The sequence below is a fragment of the Anthonomus grandis genome, chromosome 7, assembly GCF_022605725.1.
Source record: "Anthonomus grandis grandis chromosome 7, icAntGran1.3, whole genome shotgun sequence".
Classification (NCBI taxonomy): domain Eukaryota; kingdom Metazoa; phylum Arthropoda; class Insecta; order Coleoptera; family Curculionidae; genus Anthonomus; species Anthonomus grandis.
In genome coordinates, this window is record NC_065552.1 from 1,793,310 (window position 1) to 1,808,300 (window position 14,991).

At 29.9% G+C, this 14,991-nt stretch overlaps 1 protein-coding gene across 1 annotated transcript in view; it reads left to right on the forward strand.

Annotated features, from left to right (window-relative positions):
* Positions 1-14,991, forward strand: part of LOC126738829 (mucin-3A-like) — a 31,720-nt gene that overhangs the window by 1,312 nt on the left and 15,417 nt on the right. The window contains exon 2 of the mRNA XM_050444280.1: positions 8,800-8,955. Coding sequence (XP_050300237.1) covers positions 8,800-8,955 — 156 coding nt within the window. The remainder of the gene's footprint in view (positions 1-8,799; positions 8,956-14,991) is intronic.

Genomic DNA, 14,991 nt, shown 5'->3' on the forward strand with positions numbered 1-14,991 from the left:
GTGATTTATGCGTTAAAAGTCCACTTTTTCACTTTCTACCGCATACTACATTCCAGGAACATTCTGGATCGTTTAAAAATGGTAATTTATTGACTTATTTAAACTATCTACACACGAGAGAACCAATTTTACACCGATCGTACATGATTTCTGCATCCCAGATAGCCATTTATGGTGATTTATGGGTTAAAAGCACACTTTTTCACTTTCTACCGCATACCACGTTCCAGGAACATTCTGGATTGCCTAAAAATTATAACTGATTGACGTATTTAAACCATTTACAGACGAGAAAAAGTATTTTATAGCGATCGTGCTTGATTTCAGTATCCTAGATAGTCATTGATAGTGATTTATGGGTCAAAAGTCCACTTTTTTACTTTCTACCGCATACCACGTTCCTGGAACATTCTGGATCGCCTGGAAATCGTAACTATTTGAGGTATTTAAGCTATCTACAGACGAGAGAAACTATTTTATAACGATCGTGCATGATTTCTGCATCCCAGATAGTCATTTATGGTGATTTATGGGTAAAAAATGCACTTTTTCACTTTCTACCGCATACAATGTTCCAGAAACATTCTGGATTATCTGGAAATGCTAACTAATTGACGTTTTTAGACCATCTATAAACGAGAAAACTAATTTTATAGCGATCGTGCATGTTTTCTGCATCCCAGATAGTCATTTATGGGTTAAAAGTCCACTTTTTCACTTTCTACCGCATACCACGTTCCTGGAACATTCTAGATCGCCTGGAAATGGTGATTTATTAACGTATTTAAACCATCTATAACCGAGAAAACCAATTTTATAGCGATCGTGCATGTTTTCTGTATCCTAGATAGTCATTTATGGTGATTTATGGGTCAAAAGTCCACTTTCTTCACTTTCTACCGCATTTCACCATCCAGGAACATTCTGGATCGCCTGGAAATGGTGATTTATTGACTTATTTAAGCTATCTATAGACGAGAGAACTAATCTTATAGCGATCGGGCATGATTTCTGCATCCTGGATAGGCATTTATGGTGATTTATGGGTTAAAAGTCCACTTTTTCACTTTCTACCGCATACCACGTTCCAGAAACATCCTGGATTGTCTGAAAAGACTAACTGCTTAACGTATTTAAACTATCTACAGACGAGAGTAACCATTTTATAGCGATCGTGCATGATTTCTGCGTCCCAGATAGTCATTTATAGTGATTTATGGGTAAAAAATCCACTTTTTCACTTTCTACCGCATACTACGTTACAGGAACATTCTGAATCATCTAAAAATAGTAACTAGTTGACGTACTTAAACTATTTACAGCCGAGAAGAACCATTTTATAATGATCGTGCATGATTTCTGCATCCCAGATAGTCATTTATGGTGATTTTTGGGGTAAAAGTCCACTTTTTTACTTTCTACCGCATACCACGTTCTAGAAACATTCTGGACTACCTGGAAATGGTAACTTATTGACGTATTTAAGCTATCTACAGACGAAAGCAACCATTTTATAGCGATCGTGCTTGATTTCTGCATCCCAGATAGTCATTTATGGTGATTTATGGGTTAAAAGTCCACTTTTTCATATTCTACCGCATATCACGTTCCTGGAATATTCTGGATCGCCTGGAAATCGTAACTAGTTGACGTATTTAAGCTATCTACAGACGAGAGAAACCATTTTATAACGATCGTGCATGATTTCTGCATCCCAGATAGTCATTTATGCTAAAAAATAAATTATATAAAAAAATTTAAAATTAATTCAATCAAGTTTAAGTAACTCTTAAAAAATGCATATTACAGCTTAAAGCAGCCTTTTTTTTTTTCCAAAATGATGTGTTGATTAATTGATAACTTTTGTTGCGCCACTGCGTTGCTCCATATACTTAAAATTTAAATTTAATTTCAATTTTTCTAAATGAAAATTTTCCTTATTCTATATTTTACTAGAGACACGTGTGTTGCGCAACCATTAACGGATACACACGTTCATGTTCGGTCGCGCAAAAAAAAGTCAATAGCAAATCTTCCTTTTGGACAAGTACAATAAAATTTAGTGAACGCAGGTAGACAGATGTTGCGCAACATATTATATTTATTAACATTATATAACCTGGTGCGATGTCTAGACATATTGGAAACATTTCTCGCCCTACAAATGCTTTAATTAGATCCCTACTTTAAATAGCATAGTGTGCAACACTGTGCAGATATGTTGCCTTCTGAGTAGACGCCTATTAGCAACATTTGTTGTAAGAATTAAGACTAAAGGAGATCTATACTAGGTTTAAGTAAATAGTTTTTTTTTGTTGAGATTTGTAATATAAAGGCGTTTGTTCACACAAATGTGTGTTCTGGATCAGCCACTTGACAATCTCTGATTATCTTTACGATCCACTCAAATATGAATGCGGCAGTTCATAAAACTAAAAGGATTTTTATAACGATACGACACAGAGTAACCAGATGGGGTTTTTGTCATTGTGTAACATAAATTGAGGAAAATTAATTAATTAGTACTGTTAAAACGACCCTAAATTTGTTGAAAAAATTCACTATTTTTCGTCTAGGAATTATGGAAAATCGTTATAAAATGCTCAATTTTGTCTGTATAGATGGTTTGAATTTGTTAATAAAATATAATTTCCAGGCGAATTAGAATGTGTTGTGCAACATGCGCTCCAGATTGTTTGTTTAATTGCCTATAATCTTTTTCTAGTGTTTTGAAACCTGTGTACTGCGACACTATTACGCAACAAAAGTTTCAAGTAAAGGATTAGCTATAACATTTAAATCAAATTTATGTTGTTGCTTTAGTATGTTCCGCGAGATAGGCTGCAACACAGTTTGTCTGTTTCTAGTGCAACAAAAATTGTTTTTTTTTTCGTTAAGTTGAAACATGTCTTGCAAGTATGTAATGCAATAATGTTGCGTTTCAGAATTTTTTTAAGCCTTAAATTAAAAAATTATAATTTGAAAAAATAAACTAAAATGTTGCGCAACATGTAATATCAGTATTAGTGCTCAGACTTAAGATAACATTCACTACTTTAACGAAAATTAAAATACGTGTCTACTTCGTGCATGTTGCGCAACAGGATATTTTTATTGCTGGTGCAACAGAAATTGTTTTAGTGCCTCTCGTATAGTTTGCAAGTGTGTAATACAATATTGTTGCGCGACAAACATTGATTTATTTTTTCCTAAAGCAGCAATATATGTTTGACGAATTTCAATAAGGTTCAACCATATGTTTTGGGATTTGGGTCCTAATGACATTCCGTTAATTAATGTCAATGATCATCCGTTTATATTGATGCAACAGAAGTAACATTCGTTTGTTGCTGTTTTTGAGTCTTATACTGTTGCAAGTATGTAGTGCTATAATGTTGCTCAACAAATGTCTCTAGTAGAGTCATTAGAGAGCTACAGATTTTTATTTAAAAATTGCATATGATTTAAGCGGAAACTAGAGTGTTTTTCCTTTCACCTAAATTGTTACGCAACATCGTTTTACGTCAACAAATTTTGAGGTGCCCAAAAATTGCACCTTAAAAAATGTAGTATGCAACACTGGTACGCAACAAAAGTTTCAAGTAAAGGATTAGCTATAACATTTAAATCAAATTTATATTGTTGCTTTAGTATGTCCGATATAGGCTGCAACACAGTTTGTCTGTTTCTAGTGCAACAAGAATTGTTTTTTTTTCGTTAAGTTGAAACATGTCTTGCAAGTATGTAATGCAATAATGTTGCGTATGAAACATTTTTCAAGCCATTATTTAAAAAATTGACGTTTTGAAAAAAACTAAAATGTTGCGCAACATATAATGGTATTATTCGGGCTCAGACTTAAGAAGTAACATTCATTACTTTAACGAAAATTAAAATACGTGTCTGTTTCGTGCGTGTTACGCAACAGGATCTTTTTATTGCTGGTGCAACAAAAATTTCTTTTTGTGCCACTCGTATAGTTTGCAAGTGTGTTGCGCGACAAACATTGATTTATTTTTTCCTAAAGCAGCAATATGTGTTTAACGAATTTCAATAAGGTTCAACCATATGTTTTGGAATTTGGATCCTAATGACATTCCGTTGATTAATGTCGTTTTTAAGCTGAAATACGTGTATAACAGTTAATTAATTATGCAAAATTCATGATCACAAATATTGCGCAACGTTTGTAAATAACGTCAATGATATTAATTATATTGATGCAACAGGAATATCATTCGCTTGTTGCTGTTTTTGAGTCTTATACTGTTGCGAGTATGTAGTGTTAGAATGTTACGCAACAAATGTCTCTAGTGGAGTCTCATAAAAAAAAATAGACATACTAAGACACTGAAGGGTTTTTTCTTTCACCTAAATTGTTACGCAACATCGGTTTACATCAACAAATTTTGTGGTGGCCAGAAATTGCACCTTATACTTGAAAAGTGTAGTCTGCAACACTGGTACGCAACAAAAGTTTCAAGTAAAGGCTTAACTATAACATGTAAATGAAATTTCTGATTTCCATTTTCTATAGAAGTAACATTCACTACTTTAACGAATAATAAAATACGTGTCTGCTTCGTGCATGTTGCGCAACAGGATCTTTTTATTACTGCAACAGAAATTGTTTTTTGTGCCTTTCGTGTAGTTTGCAAGTGTGTAATACAATACTGTTGCGCGACAAACATTGATTTATTTTTTCCTAAGGCAGCAATATATATTTGACGAATTTCAATAAGGTTAAACCATATGTTTTGGGATTTGGATCCTAATGACATTCCGTTGATTAATGTCGTTTTTAAGCTGAAACACGTGTGTAATGTTTAATTAATTATGCAAAATTCATGATCACAAATATTGCGCAACGTTTGTAAATAACGTCAATGATATTAATTATATTGATGCAACAGGAATATTATTCGTTTGTTGCTGTTTTTGAGTCTTATACTGTTGCGAGTATGTAGTGCTACAATGTTACGCAACAAATGTCTCTAGTGGAGTCATTAGAGAGCTGCAGATTTTTATTTAAAAATTGCATATGATTTAAGCGGATTCATTTATGACAATAAAAAAAAAGACATAATAAGACACTGAAGAATTTTTCCTTTCAACTAAATTGTTACACAACATTGGTTTACGTCAACCAATTTTGAGGTGCCAAAAAATTGCGCCTTATACTTGAAAAGTGTAGTCTGCAACACTGGTACGCAACAAAAGTTTCAAGTAAAGGCTCAGCTATAACATGAAATATCTGATTTCTATTTGCTATAAGTGATTTATTAAAATGGGTTGTAGGAAATATTTGGTTCATACATCGTATGTTGCGCAAGACAGTTTCTTTCTTTCTAGTGCAACAAAAATAGTTTTTTCTCCTCTCGTATCGTTAAAGTATGTGTTGCAAGTATGTAATGCAATAATGTTGCGTTTCAAATGCAAGCCATAATTTAAAAAAATTGACAATTTGAAAAAAAAACTAAAATGTCGCGCAACATGTAATGGCATTGTTAGGGCTCAGACTTAAGAAGTAACATTCACTACTTTAACGAATATTAAAATACGTGTCTGTTTCATGCATGTTGCGCAACAGGATCTTTTTATTGCTGGTGCAACAGAAATTGTTTTAGTGCCTCTCGTATAGTTTGCAAGTGTGTAATACAATACTGTTGCGTTACCAACATTTTTCAAGCCATAATTAAAAAAATTGATAATTTGAAAAAAAAACTAAAATGTTGCGCAACATGTGGTGGCATTATAAGGGCTCAGACTTAAGAAGTAACATTCACTACTTTAACGAACATTAAAATACGTGTCTACTTCGTGCATGTTGCGCAACAGGATATTTTTATTGCTGGTGCAACAGAAATTGTTTTAGTGCCTCTCGTATAGTTTGCAAATGTGTAATACAATATTGTTGCGCGACAAACATTGATTTATTTTTTCCTAAAGCAACAATATATATTTGACGAATTTAAAAAAGGTTCGACCATATGTTTTGGGAGTTGGGTCCTAATGACATTCCGTTAATTAATGTCAATGATCATCCGTTTATATTGATGCAACAGAAATAACATTCGTTTGTTGCTGTTTTTGAGTCTTATACTGTTGCAAGTATGTAGTGCTATAATGTTGCTCAACAAATGTCTCTAGTAGAGTCATTAGAGAGCTACAGATTTTTATTTAAAAATTGCATATGATTTAAGCGGAAACTAGAGTGTTTTTCCTTTCACCTAAATTGTTACGCAACATCGTTTTACGTCAACAAATTTTGAGGTGCCCAAAAATTGCACCTTAAAAAGTGTAGTATGCAACACTGGTATGCAACAAAAGTTTCAAGTAAAGGATTAGCTATAACATTTAAATCAAATTTATGTTGTTGCTTTAGTATGTTTCGCGAGACAGGCTGCAACACAGTTTGTCTGTTTCTAGTGCAACAAAAATTGTTTTTTTTTTCGTTAAGTTGAAACATGTCTTGCAAGTATGTAATGCAATAATGTTGCGTATAAAACATTTTTCAAGCCATTATTTAAAAAATTGACGTTTTGAAAAAAAACTAAAATGTTGCGCAACATATAATGGTATTATTCGGGCTTAGACTTAAGAAGTAACATTCATTACTTTAACGAAAATTAAAATACGTGTCTGTTTCGTGCGTGTTACGCAACAGGATCTTTTTATTGCTGGTGCAACAAAAATTTCTTTTTGTGCCACTCGTATAGTTTGCAAGTGTGTTGCGTGACAAACATTGATTTATTTTTTTCTAAAGCAGCAATATGTGTTTAACGAATTTCAATAAGGTTCAACCATATGTTTTGGAATTTGGATCCTAATGACATTCCGTTGATTAATGTCGTTTTTAAGCTGAAATACGTGTATAACAGTTAATTAATTATGCAAAATTCATGATCACAAATATTGCGCAACGTCTGTAAATAACGTCAATGATATTGATGCAACAGGAATATCATTTGCTTGTTGCTGTTTTTGAGTCTTATACTGTTGCGAGTATGTAGTGCTAGAATGTTACGCAACAAATGTCTCTAGTGGAGTCTCATAAAAAAAAATAGACATACTAAGACACTGAAGGGTTTTTTCTTTCACCTAAATTGTTACGCAACATCGGTTTACATCATCAAATTTTGTGGTGGCCAGAAATTGCACCTTATACTTGAAAAGTGTAGTCTGCAACACTGGTACGCAACAAAAGTTTCAAGTAAAGGCTTAGCTATAACATGTAAATGAAATTTCTGATTTCCATTTTCTATAGAAGTAACATTCACTACTTTAACGAATAATAAAATACGTGTCTGCTTCGTGCATGTTGCGCAACAGGATCTTTTTATTACTGCAACAAAAAATCCTTTTTGTGCCACTCGTATAGTTTGCAAGTGTGTAATACAATACTGTTGCGCGACAAACATTGATTTATTTTTTCCTAAAGCAGCAATATATATTTGACGAATTTCAATAAGGTTAAACCATATGTTTTGGGATTTGGATCCTAATGACATTCCTTTGATTAATGTCGTTTTTAAGCTGAAACACGTGTGTAACGTTTAATTAATTATGCAAAATTCATTATCACAAATATCGCGCAACGTTTGTAAATAACCTCAATGATATTATATTGATGCAACAGGAATATTATTTATTTGTTGCTGTTTTTGCGTCTTATGCTATTGCAAGTATGTAGTGCTATAATGTTGCGCAACAAATGTCTCTAGTGAAGTCATTAGAGAGCTACAGATTTTTATTTAAAAATTGCATATGATTTAAGCGGATTCATTTGTTACAAAAAAAAATAGACATACTAAGACACTGGAGGGTTTTTCCTTTCACCTAAATTGCTACGCAACATCGGTTTACATCGAAAAATTTTGTGGTGGCCAAAAATTGCACCTTATACTTGAAAAGTGTAGTCTGCAACACTGGTACACAACAAAAGTTTCAAGTAAAAGCTTAGATATAACATTTAAATAAAATTTCTGATTTCCATTTTCTATGAGTGACTTATTAAAATAGGTTGTTGGAAATATTTGGTTCATACATCGTATGTTGCGCAAGACAGTTTCTTTTTTTCTAGTGCAACAAAAATTGTTTTTCTCTTCTCGTTAAGTTGAAACATGTCTTGCAAGTATGTAATGCAATAATGTTGCGTTTCAAATGCAAGCCATAATTTAAAAAAATTGACAATTTGAAAAAAAACTAAAATGTCGCGCAACATGTAATGGCATTGTTAGGGCTCAGACTTAAGAAGTAACATTCACTACTTTAACGAACATTAAAATACGTGCATGTTGCGCAACAGGATCTTTTTATTGCTGGTGCAACAGAATTTGTTTTTGTGCCTATCAATATAGTTTGCAAGTGTGTAATACAATACTGTTGCGCGACAAACATTGATTTATTTTTTCTTAAAGCAGCAATATATATTTGACGTATTTCAATTAGATTGAAACAGATGTTTTGGGATTTGGGTTGATTAATGTCGTTTTTAAGCTGAAACACGTGTGTAACGTTAAATTAATTCGGTAACATTTAATGAAATTTCAAAACGTATTTAAAGTGACTTTTAATGTCTTTTGTTAAACAATTAAATTATTTTCGAAAATTCTTTGGATTTTTTGCCATAGCCTTGGCAGTTAATAACGGAGAAATTTAATTTTAAAGTCGTTTAATGCGTCGTTAAATGTCTATTTGAAGGTGTTTTATTTTTAGAAGTATTTGCGGAAATTAGTTGTTTAATTGCTGTTTAAGTATGTCGTATAACTTGACCAAGAGAAAATCTATTTTTTCCAGAGTTTTCTCCTCCGGTGTTGTTTCTAAAGGCAAACATAAATGGGAAATTAATTCCGGATAGTTTGGAAATACTTCCATCTACACCCAAGAGTTCTGGTTTTATGAGGGAAGTTCCGGAACATTTATTGGAAACTCCACTTGGTGGTATAAAGAAAGGTGAGTTTTTGTAGAAAATTGTTAAGAAAAAGGCATTTTTTTTGCCCTAAAAATCGTATCCAATCTGTCATTTTTAAATTTGAAACTGCCATTTGAAACCCACACGGAAAAATAAGTTAGAGCTGTTATAAGCCACGCCTATTAAATTGAAACGTTTACAAGCATAAATTGATAGAAAAATATATTTTTTGTTATTAGTACTTGTACCGTATCAGTTGAAAAAAAAATGGTTCTAAAATTGGGTAAAAATTAAATTTAAAAAAAAATAATAAAAATTTTGACATTTATCAAATAAATCTGAAATTTTTGATTCTTAGGAATTTTTTCATACAATTAATCGTTGGACGTCTAGAGCTGTTCAAAAATCCAATTTCCCAATTAAAATTCTTTCTCGATGTTTCTAGGCATTTGAAGTGACTTTTAATTTGTTCAAGGCAAAAATTCAATTTTTTTATCATTTTTTCATGCGTTAATGATGCTTTTGTCATTTTTTCCAGGCATTTGAAGTTAAATAAAACGTTTTTTAAAGGAGTTAAAGTTATTTTTCTATTTTTTTTCAGGAAATTAAATTAATTTTTTCAGGCATTTGAAATCAGTTTTAATTTTTTTTTTAAGATAATTAGGGTCCTTTCTAAATTTTTTCAGGCACGAGAAATCAGTTTTTCTTCAAGCTAGTTAGAGTTGTTTCACATTTTCGATTTACATTAGATTGTTACTCGTTTTTTAAATATTGAAAGTTATTTCTAATTTTTTCAAGGCAAAAATTCAGTTTTTTTATAATTTTTCCAAGCATTATTTCTAGGCATTTGAACTTAGTTAAGAAACGTATTTCCAGGGGGGTTTGAAGTAATTTTTATTTTTTTCCAGGCATTTGAAGTTGGTTCTATTTATTTTTTCAAGGCAGTTTAAAATCTTTCTCAATGTTTCTAGGCATTTGAAAATCAGTTTTTAAAGAAGTTGAACTAATTGCTGTTTTAAGGCACTAAAGTTATTAAAGGATTCTTTCTTAACTCTTTCAGGCAGTTGAAGTTACTTTTCATTGTTCTGTGAAGTTGCTTCAATAATTTTTTTCCGGACACTTGAAGTTAGATTAAATTTTTTTTCCAGGCATTTGAAGTCAATTAATTTTTTAAGGCAGTTATTTCCTATTTTTTCCAGGAAATTAAATTAATTTTTAATTTTTTCCAGGCACTTAAAGTTAAACTTAAAGTTAAATTCATTTTGGTTTTAAGGCAGTTAAGGTTCTTTTTTAATTTTTCCAGACAATTGAAGTTACTTTTTCATTTTTTTAACTCAAAAACTGGCTTTTTCCAAAAATGTTACAGTTGTTTCTAATTTTTTTAAGGCAACGAAAATTCTTGCATTAATCATTAAATCTCGTTTAATCATTAAATTTTTCAAGGTAACACTTATAGCTATTAATCACTTATTCTAGGCATTTGAACTTAATTAAAAAAAATATTTCCAAAACATTTAAAGTAATTTTTAATTTTTTCCAGGCATTTGAAGTTAGATTTAGATTTTTTTAAGACAGTTTGGATTGTTTTTCAATTTTTGTTTTTTTTTGCTGTTTGAAGGCACTAAAGTCCGTTTATTCCAGGTACTTAAAGTCAGTTTCTAATTTATTCTGACTTGTTTAAGGTAACAATGTGTTTTATTAATATTTTTAGGCACTTTCCAGGCAGTTGAATACATTTCTTATTTATTTTTAAAGCATTTAAGTGATTTTTTCATTTTTTCACACTTGAAGTCAATTGTAATTTTTTTTCATTAAATTTAGGGTTTTTTTTCAACTTTTTCAGGCAGTTGAAGTCACTTTTCGTTTTTCTGTAAAGTGCTTCAATAATTTTTTTGTCAATAAACTCGACGCTAATTTACATTTTTTTCAAGCCAATTGAAGTCGTTTTCTACTTCTATCACTAAATTAATTTAATTTTTTATTTTTTCCAGGCATTTGAAGTCAGTTTTAATTTTTTTATCCAAAGAACTTTTCCAAGCACCTGAAGTGACTTTTAATTTTTTTGAAGGATTTGATGTTGTTTATTAATTTTTTCAGGCACTTGAAGTTAGATTTAATTTCTTTTTAAGGCAGTTGGGTTGGGTTGGGTTGTTTTTTTCTTAATTTTTCCAGGCAATTAAAGCCACTTTTTAAGTCCGCTTAATTTTTTCTTTAAGGCTTTTAGAGTTCTTTTTTAACCTTTTCAAGTAATTGAAGTCCCTTTACATTTTTTTTGAAGCTAGTTGAAGTCGTTCTCTATTTCTATGACTAAATTAAAGTCATTTTTCATTTTTTCCAGGCATTTGACGTCAGTTTTAATTTTTTTTCCAAGAAACTTTTTTTTGAAATTGATTTGGAATTCCGTTAAATTTTTTTTTTTTTGGATAATTAGGGTCCTTTCTCAATTTTTCAGACACCTAAAGTAACTTTTTTTAAGGCAAAAGTTCATTTTTTTAATAATTTTTTCAAGCGTTTGATGTTCCTTAACAATTTTTTCAGGTACTTGAAGTTAGATTTAGTTTGTTTTTACGGCAGTTTAGGTTCTTTTTTAATTTTTCCAGGCAATGGAAGTTACTTTTTAATTTTTTTAACTCAAAAACTGACCTTTTTCAAAAAAGTTACAGTTGTTTCTAATTTTTTTAAGGCACCAAAGTTCTCGCATTAAATCTCGTTTAATCATTAAATTTTTCTAGGCAACAATTTAAGTTATTTATCACTTTTTCTAGGCACTTACACTTAGTTAAAAAACACATTTCTAAGGCATTTGAAGTCATTTTTAATTTTCTTCAGGTATTTGAAGTTGGTTTTATTTATTTTTTCAAGGCATTTAATGTTTTTTCTCAATGTTTCTAGGCATTTGGAAATCATTTTTTTAAAGAAGTTGAACTAATTGCTCTTTTAAGGTACTAAAGTTGTTTTTACTTTTTTTTTGACTTGTTTAAGGCAAAAAATGCTATGTTCATTGTTGAACCTTTGTAATGAAGAATTTTAAATAAATAAATAAATAAATAAATAATTGTCAAAACAACAACTGTCTTAACTTTTTGTAAAGACAGTTGTTTTTATGCAAATTTATATTTTTTCCAGGAAATTAAATTAATTTTTTCCAGGTACTTGAAGTCGATTGTAGTTTTTTCCATTAAATTTAGAGTTCTTTCTAAACTTTTTCAGACAGTTGAAGTCACTTTTAATTTTTCTGTCAAGTTGCTTCAAAAATTTTTTTTTGTTCAGTTAAAGCCGTTTCTACTTCTATCACTAAATTATTGTAATTTTTTATTTTTTTCAGGCATTTGAAGTCAATTAAAACGTTTTTTAAGGCAGTTGAAGTCATTTTAAATTTTTTTCAAGGCAAAAATTCAATTTTCTTATAACTTCTTTAAACATTTGATGTTGCTTATCTGAAACTTAAATTATTTATCATTTTTTCAAAAGAATTACAGATGTTTCTAATTTTTCTAACACAATATTAAATTTTTCATTAAAACATTAAATTCTTCACCTTTTTTAGGCACTTGAACTTAGTTAAAAAACATATTTCCGGGGGGTTTAAAGTCATTTTTAATTTTTTCCAGGCATTTGAAGTCGGTTTTACTTTTTTTTCCAAGGAACTTAAATTCCGTTCTATTTTATTTTTTAGGATAATTAGGGTCCTTTCTCATTTTTCCAGGCACCTGAAGTGACTTTTAATTTTTTTTAACGATTTGATGTTGTTTATCAATTTTTCCAGGCACTTGAAGTTAAATTTAGATTTTTTTAAGACAGTTTGGATTGTTTTTCAATTTTTGTTTTTTTTTGCTGTTTGAAGGCACTAAAGTCCGTTTATTCCAGGTATTTAAAGTCAGTTTCTAATTTATTCTGACTTGTTTAAGGTAACAATGTGTTTTATTAATATTTTTAGGCACTTTCCAGGCAGTTGAATACATTTCTTATTTATTTTTAAAGCATTTAAGTGATTTTTTCATTTTTTCACACTTGAAGTCAATTGTAATTTTTTTTCATTAAATTTAGGGTTTTTTTTCAACTTTTTCAGGCAGTTGAAGTCACTTTTCGTTTTTCTGTAAAGTGCTTCAATAATTTTTTTGTCTATAAACTCGACGCTAATTTACATTTTTTCTCAAGCCAATTGAAGTCCTTTTCTACTTCTATCACTAAATTAATTTAATTTTTTATTTTTTCCAGGCATTTGAAGTCAGTTTTAGTTTTTTAATCCAAAGAACTTTTCCAGGCACCTGAAGTGACTTTTAATTTTTTTTAAGGATTTGATGTTGTTTATTAATTTTTCCAGGCACTTGAAGTTAGATTTAATTACTTTTTAAGGCAGTTGGGGTTTTTTCTTAATTTTTCCAGGCAATTGAAGCCACTTTTTAAGTCCGTTTAATTTTTTCTTTAAGGCTTTTAGAGTTCTTTTTTAACCTTTTCAAGTAATTGAAGTCCCTTTACATTTTTTTTTCAAGCCAGTTGAAGTCGTTCTCTATTTCTATCACTAAATTAAAGTCATTTTTCATTTTTTCCAGACATTTGACGTCAGTTTTAATTTTTTTTCCAAGAAATTTTTTTTTTTAATTCCGTTTTATTTTATTTTTTTAGGATAATTAGGGTCCTTTCTTAAATTTTCAGGCACCTAAAGTAATTTTTTTTAAGGCAAAAGTTCATTTTTTTTATCATTTTTTCAAGCGTTTGATGTTTATTAACATTTTTTTCAGGCAGTTGAAGTTAGATTTAGTTTGTTTTTACGGCAGCTTAGGTTCTTTCTTAATTTTTCCAGGCAATTGAAGTCACTTTTTCAGTTTTTTAACTCAAATACTGACTACTTTCAAAAAAGTTATTTCTGCATATTAAGCAGTTATTTCTAATTTTTTAAGGCAACCAAAATTCTCGCATTAAATTTTGTTTAATCATTAAATTTTTCAAGGCAAAAATTTAAGTTATTTATCACTTCTTCTAGGCACTTCAACTTAATAAAAAAAAAATTCCAAGGCATTTAAAGTCATTTTTATTTTTTTCCAGGCTTTTATAGTCAATTAAAACGTTTTTTAAGGCAGTTGAAGTCATCTTCTATTTTTTTCCAGGCATTTGAAGTAGGTTTTAATTTTTTTTTCCAAAGAACTTAAATTCAGTTTTATTTAATTTTTTAAGGTAATTAAGGTTCTTTCTTAATTTTTTTAGGCACCTCAAGTGACTTTTAATTTTCTTTAAGGCAAAAGTTTAGGTTCTTTCTCCGTTTTTCCAGGCAATTGAAGTCACTTTTTCATTTTTTTCAGGTATTTGAAGTCGATTTTATTTATTTTTTTCAAGGCAGTTAAGGTTTTTCTCAATGTTTCTAGGCATTTGAAGATATTTTTTTTAAGGAAATCGAACTAATTGCTCTTCTAAGGCACTAAAGTTGTTTCTCATTTTTCCTGACTTGTTTAAGGCATAAATGTATTTTATTAATATTTCTAGACATTTTTCAGACAGTTGAATATATTTCTTATTTATTTTTAAAGTGATTTTTCAGTTAAGTTTTTCAGTTTAATTTTTCTTCAAGGCAGTTAGGCTTGATTTTCATTTTTGTTTTTTATTAGATTGTTCCTCGTTTTTCAAATACTGAAAAATACTTAATTTTTTCATGGCAAAAATTCAAATTTTTTCAACTTTTTTTAAGCGTTTGATGTTTCTTAAAATTTTTTTCTAAACACCTAAACTTAGTTAAAAAACACATTTCCAAGGCATTTGAAGTCATTTTTAATTTTTTAATTTTTCAAGGCAACAATTTAAGCTATTAATTACTTATTCTAGGCACTTGAACTTAGTTAAAAAAAATATTTCCAGGGTATTTGAAGTCATTTTTAATTTTTTCCAGGCATTTAAAGTCAATTTTATTTATTTTTTCAAAGGCAGTTAAGGTTCTTTCTCAATGTTTTTAAAGCAAAAAACTGTTTTAATAATATTTCTAGGCACTCTCTAGGGACTTGAATACATTTCTTTTTAATTTAAAGCTTTTAAGTGATTTCTCATTTTTTTCGGGCACCTGAAGTGACTTTTAATTTTTTTTAAGG